This window comes from Epargyreus clarus, unplaced genomic scaffold, assembly GCF_041222505.1.
Source record: "Epargyreus clarus isolate Ecla_fem2 unplaced genomic scaffold, WU_Ecla_fem_2.2 ptg000003l, whole genome shotgun sequence".
Classification (NCBI taxonomy): domain Eukaryota; kingdom Metazoa; phylum Arthropoda; class Insecta; order Lepidoptera; family Hesperiidae; genus Epargyreus; species Epargyreus clarus.
The window spans coordinates 15,295,442-15,302,514 of NW_027332211.1; the positions used below are offsets into that span (position 1 = coordinate 15,295,442).

Genomic DNA, 7,073 nt, shown 5'->3' on the forward strand with positions numbered 1-7,073 from the left:
TATTTTAACTTGTCCTAGACATAGATGCTTGTGCTATGTTTTTATTGAAAGCGCCCGCGACAGTCAAATTTTATTGTTTTTAATCAAGAAAAAAAGAAACATTTTATTCGGATAAATCAATAGTGTCTATTTTTAATCAATAGTGTTATTGTGTCAGTATTCATTTATTTCGACGGGAACACAAAGACTGACGTAAAAACAATGGATTAAAGACGTTGATAAAAATGGGAGCACTCGTAAGCAAACAGAAAGCGAGTTAACTTAATCCTGCATCCACATACATACTTACTCGGGGTTAAAAATAGACGGGGTGGATAGAAAATAAAAAGAGGAGGCGTGGAACCGGTAAGAGGCAGATGGCTCACATCTTTTTGCGAAACCTGTAGTTCTCTGGGAACATTCCAAAACTCATCTTTCGTGTTCTGGACTCTGAATGTTGATAATTGTGACCATAATCCACATAATGTTATGTTTTTAGGCATTTTTATTTTACCCATTCATAGGCAATGGCGTCTTGCTTGGGAATGTTGTGCTATCTCTCTATCTGTCATAACATTTTTAACTAGTAGTTCTAGGACCTTAAGGGTAGCGACGCATCTGTACTTCAGGTGGATTGCACACTCGTTTACGTTAATTTAATAAAAAAAAAATACAAAAGCTAAATCTACAGTATGAAGAATTCATTTTTTAGATAAGAATGTTAAAGAGTACATACGTAAAATAGCACACAATTTTCCTTATGTCAACTTAAAGCATCGTTTTCCTGTAACAATCAAATCTAACATAAGATGTGCACCTATCGCTGACAGTGCGTTTCAATAACCTTCCATTACGTCCAGTGCAACCACTGCTGCAACATCAATAAATCTTAATAATCAGGCTTTTATCTGTAAAACAGACATAGATAGTAAGGCTACCATTATTAAGTGTCTATTGAATCCTTAATTCGATAAAACCATTATATATAAAATTATTTTGAAAGGATGCTGTATATCTATTCTTAGACAAACAAAAACTATAGATCCTACAAGGAGAGACGTTCGCTCCAGACGCGCAATGTGCCTTCGGAGGGCAAAAACAAACAATGCAAACCCATTAACACACACAGTGACCGCACCTAACAAGGGTCGTTGCAAAATTCATTACCACTGCCTCCATAATTCAGGCCCTTACTAGATAAGGTTCCATTAGATAGACCGGTTTGAATTGCAGGTTTAAAAGCGGGTGTCGGGACGTGGGACCTCATTCCCGTACGGACGTCTCTAGGCTCTCCCGGATCGACGATGTGGCGCCTCACTGTACTAGCCCTGATCGCAACTGCGGCTGCGCAGATCCCCTCGCTAGGATGGTGTCCTGACTATCAGGTGAGTTACGTTTTCTTTTGTCTTTATCAACTTTGTTTTAATAAAAATATATTTTGTTTTTTATCATATTTTCGATAAAATTAATTTTACCTTTACCTTTTTAGTTCCATCATTATTTTTTTGGATGATTAAGTAACCGCCACAATTTTGTCATTGAAAATTCTATTTTTTAGACTATTATCGACGAATTATTATCTGATATATTTTAAATAGACTTGTGTAAAATTCTATATAATCTAATAATATGTACCTAATTTATTTTACTCAACGTAAATATTTATGTTGTGATGTAAGTTAAATACTACTTATTAGTAGTATTATAATAAGTATGATATTCAAATATAAACAATACCTTTGCCCAATTTAAAGCACCACACAACTTAGATTTTTTCATAATTTACTCCAAATACATATTTAAAACACTACTAAATATATCACTGTTTATAATGTAACAATTAATCTTTACACAAACATTCCTATTAAATTCACTCAAGATTTTATCACTGTTAATATTTTTTCAAACATACCCTAACTTTCACCTATCCCATACCGTATATCTGCACCACCTTAGTACGCACTCAATTTTGACGTTACAAATTCCCAATTTAGTAACTATAAAATACATCATAATCAGCTCAATCTTAATGTATGTCGCCAATATCACTATGCCCAAAATAAAGCTCGTCCTTGACCTCGCAAGGTCACATGTGACCTTATGAGCTTTATATAACGGCAACGGTAAGACCGGTCGCGGGTCGATGACCACACTTTCGGTTTCGCCATTCACAAGTGGTCCTGTTTAGCAAGCCTCAATTCATTAACCTGCTTTATATTCAGCTACTCGAGTTCTAGGAATGATGACAATATTATTATGCTGCTCGCTATCGAAGATTGGACATGTTTGGTAATAATAGAGCTTCGGAATTAATATACGACGTAAAACCGCAAGTAGCGGTATAGAACGGATTAGTGATATGAATAATAACGAACTTGTAAATGTCATTTAAACTAAACCTTAAATAATCGATTATTAATAAGTTGTGAAATTTACGTCCAGTCATTTACTAACATATTTCAGATATTAAAATTAAAAAAGATAGTTATTAACTATAACTCAAAAAACGAATCTTAAGAGATATAACATTGTTGGTATAGTTTACTACGGTTATTCTTTTTTGAACGTCCTAGTGTGCAATTTTTATAGCCTTTGTTCCACCCATCCATTGAAACTCCCTTACATCTTAAATAAAATCATTATAAAGGAATTAAATCTATTATCAGCCGATGGCCAACTTCAGCATCAACCGGTTCCTGGGCGACTGGTATGAAGCGGAGCGCTACTTCACCGTCTCCGAGCTGGGCACCCGCTGCGTCACCACCAAGTACGAGAGCACGCCCGAGGGCAGGATCCTTGTCTCCAATGAAATTACCAACTCTTTGTAAGTGTAACTCTAAAGTACTTTATAAGAAGATATTTAAATCGGACAAATAATTACTTTTAAGTTTAAATTTCTGAAGGTCGTCTTATTCTTTTATTACTGGTTATTTAACTTATTTAGAAAATTTTATTCTTTGAATAAATAACGTTGTTCCTGTGTAACAGATTTTTACAAAGAAAATTAAAGAAAACATAAAAAAATCAGTTAGAAAATCAAGTAACAGGAAATTTGTTTTTTAACTACGGTCTTTATCTGTATAAGTTTATGTGATGTATTTTGTATATTTTCAATTAATTACTATAACTACATAAAACACAGCATCAAAACATTACACAACAAAACAAATGTACCTATTTTATTTTATTTTCGCAAAATAATAAAAACATCTCACTTTGATAATTATGCCATCTTCTTAATCAGGACTGGTATGAAGCGTGTTATGGACGGCTACCTTCAAATGATCGGTCGTGAGGGCGAAGGTCGCATGATCGTCAAGTACTCCTCCCTGCCCATACCCTACGACAACGAGTTCAGCATTCTGGACACTGATTATGATAGCTATGCTGTTATGTGGTCCTGTAGCGGCATCGGTCCTGTTCATATCCGTAAGTACACCATCTCTGAAATGTGAACATTTGTATAATAATATCCTTAATATTGAATTTCACAAATATTTACAATATTCATGGTGGATATCATGGCAATTAGGTGATAAGTTTACTTCGAAGAAACATCATTGAAGAATCACTTGATGGTAGAATGTTCCTCTTACAACAACGTTCACTCTTCTCCTAGAAATAAAACGTACATAATAACCGAACATTCGAATCACAATAAATATTCAATAAGTTACGTAATAAAATAAAATTCCAGAATATTCAAGCAAACGCACGAATAATTTCCTTCAGATTCATTATTACTTAGATTCAAATATAATATCTCGTTCTCGCATTGAATAAATACAGGCAAACGGTTACAAATGCATTATTTCCAACAGAGAACGCGTGGGTCTTGACAAGAGAGAGACTTGCACCACCAATGGTGATGCAATACGCGTACGCGGCCCTCGAACGTTACAAGATCTCTAGAACATTCTTCGTGAAGACCAACCAGGACGACTGCACTGTCCTGCCCATCCCTGTGGCGCTAGACGGGAAGGCGTCTGAAGATAATAATGAAGATGAGGATGCCAAAAGCGCGGTTGTCGTACCTGTTGTTGAGGAGAAGAAATCCGAAGTCTTAGTGCCTTCTGTTGAGGTAATTCAAATAAACTTTATTGATAAGTTCGCAAAATATATTGCCATATGTATTTACGTTTACTATTTAAGACTTTTCAATAACGAATATAATAACGAAGCCATAAATAACAATCAAATATATAGCCATAATTAATAATAGTGCATTTGAAAAAAAAGTTCCACGGCAATTCCCTTTCTTTTCAATGTAGATCTTCGCTCCCTCATGAGGCGAAATCTGCAGGTCAATTTAATTATTTCTACTGTATTTTTTTAATTTATTCAACACATTGATCTATTTTAAAAAAACGATTTTATTTCCAGAAAATGGTGCAGCCTGAAGTGAAGCCTGAAATGCCACAAGAGCGCTCCGCAGTCCCCGAAATGGCTGAAGAGGCAAAGCCAGCCGAAATGCCAATGAAAGAAACACCGATGAAAGAAACAGACGAGAAAGACATGAAGATTTCAAACGAACTTGAGAACATGAATCGGAAGGAAGACATGATGCCGGCGGCCACCGAAGTGAAAGATAAAATGGAAATGCCGATGCAACCCACACAATAATTCCCTTCAATCTTCAACTAGCAATAATGTAAAAATGTGTGTCTGATGTGTGTAATAACTGAACACCATAGGGCTATTGTACCAAATAACTCACGGACAAGTAAGAACGAACGCGGATACTGAGTCGTCTTTTTGGGCGCTATCTAAGTGGTTTTAGTCTTAGGTACGCGATAGTCATTTTTGTAAAGAATAAATCAAGCTGAAATAAATGCTGAAAAAATTAACAGTTTTTTATTAAATCTGTCTCCTATCTACAGAATTATATATGTTCGGATCGAACACTTAGAACACACTTTAGGTTTCTTGTTTTTGAAATACATTTGTTTAACACACGAAACTAATGTATGTACAATATTATTTTAAATATGAATACACTACAATACCTTAACGAAATTCCTTAAATATTATCTAAAGGAAATTAAATTTTGCACCTTATTCAAATACAGTTTTATAACATCACGAATAGTAATAAATCAATCTATAATTACAGATTTATAAAACTTCATCTTAACAGAATAAAAAGAAAGCTTGAGTAAGCAGAAAAAGAAAGTAAAACTAAGTAGAGTACAGTGATCATCATATGTCGTTGCTGGCGGTGTTATTTTAGTTATTTATAACTGTTGTATTACTTAACATTAAAACAAATTCAATTACGTTTAGACATCGCATAATTATAAAAAAATAGTGATTTTAGATGTTTAACAATGACTATTAAAATAGTAGAGAGCATTCTTAAGTAAACGTATGTCATTTGTTTATCAATAGAGATATTTATCGATTTAATTAATTAACTGTTACTACTATTAATTTCATTTAAAACTGAAAATACCTAAAAATACAGATAATATAATACAATTGCTATAAATAGTTTGTTATATTAATAATACTAACGATAATGAGAGCATAAAGTATACACGTAACAAGTGTAGAAGATAACAATTTCCTTGTATACAAATTTGATTCTGTATAAGAAAAAATAGCAAAAGAAACGGGTCTGATTGTATTGGTCAGGCTGATACTGCGCGCCCACTCCCGGCCGCTATCCCACTACTGCCCGATACGGGGACTTTTGGCTGCTGGGTTTCCCCTCTGGCCCGGTTCGCCCCTCCTTAGTTAACCTGCATCCTCAAGACTCCTCAAGAGGATCCATATTAATACCGGGCTTAGTGTGGACGTCCAGTCAACATGGGCCACGCAGCACCAGGACTCCCGACCTCAAACCATCCTCCGGTTCCGACCTCCGAGTAGCCGGATTACAGGAGACGCCACGCTCCCAGTCGAAAGATGTAGCGAAATTAACGTACATGATGTACCAAATGGTCGTAGATTCAAATCCTACTAAATCTCTATTTTTTTATAAAATTTATACTTATAATTTTTAATATAAATATTTTTTATTTATCTTTATTTTATAATTATGTAAGTTTTATTTATATTTGTTTCAAAAATGTTCCTCAGCAGATTTTCTCATATATGTGTATCACAATCTCAACGCACTCTACATTTCTGACGCAACACTATGTTCACGGCAAGTTTTGCTTAAGTTTTACAACCTACGTCAGAGATGGCGCTACTGTTGATACATACGTATGTAACATAAATAACGGCCTCGTATCAGCTGTATTCATAATTCATATATCGAATATATCCTCGTAAGGATGGAATTTATTTCGCATTTAGATCCATGGAAGGCTGTTTTATATCACGCAACCGTATCTACGGCGCTACGTAGAGTTGTAGTGCTCAGTGATAGAGTCAATTATCTTAGCTCTACCTACTTCTTTACGCTATAAACGGAGCACCACGCAATGCTAAGCACAAACTAAAACTGTTATGTGTAAACAGACGTCCATATTCAGATCCAGATGTGGTAATAAAATAAATTGTTTAAGTAGGTACATTTTTCCATATCGGGAAACGAACCTAAAACCATTTAAATTACAGAAGGAAAATATATTACCTAACCACTATACCACGCACGTCGTCAATATTTAATATGTAATATTTGACTTATAATCCAAAGTATTTAGTGTTTTATTTGTTGAGCCAAAATTTATACGATTGATGCGTTACATTACAAAAGCTTAGTGAAAAAGCTCTTGGCAAAGGTATCGTGTTACTTACGTTAATGTAACAATAATTATACGTACGTCATTTCGAACTTATTATTTTAGTAAATACTTAACATATTACATATTTTCTATATACTGTTCTTGTTCCTCATACTATGGACGTCATATTTTAGTAAAAAATGTAGTTAATATAATTATTATTAAGTGAATAATGAGTACAGTGAAGGTGAAGCGAGTAATTTCGCGCTGAAACTTTATTTTTGAAGTTTTTGTGATGTAATTTACAGGTTATCACCAGGTACGAATGAGAGCCAAATTACTTTATGCTAATGTTGTATAAATACTATTAAACTATGTATGATATGAATAAAACAAATACTGATAATTAACAAAGCGAAT

The 7,073-nt window shown here is 34.2% G+C and overlaps 1 protein-coding gene across 1 annotated transcript; it reads left to right on the forward strand.

Annotated features, from left to right (window-relative positions):
- Positions 1-1,202: 1,202 nt before the first annotated feature.
- LOC140755230 (apolipoprotein D) lies at positions 1,203-4,826 on the forward strand. The gene is made up of 5 exons (XM_073090459.1): positions 1,203-1,364; positions 2,646-2,803; positions 3,224-3,408; positions 3,801-4,060; positions 4,363-4,826. Exons 1-5 carry the CDS (start codon positions 1,284-1,286, stop codon positions 4,600-4,602), a joined length of 924 nt encoding a protein of 307 aa, XP_072946560.1. The 5' UTR covers positions 1,203-1,283; the 3' UTR covers positions 4,603-4,826.
- The last annotated feature ends 2,247 nt before the right edge of the window (positions 4,827-7,073 follow it).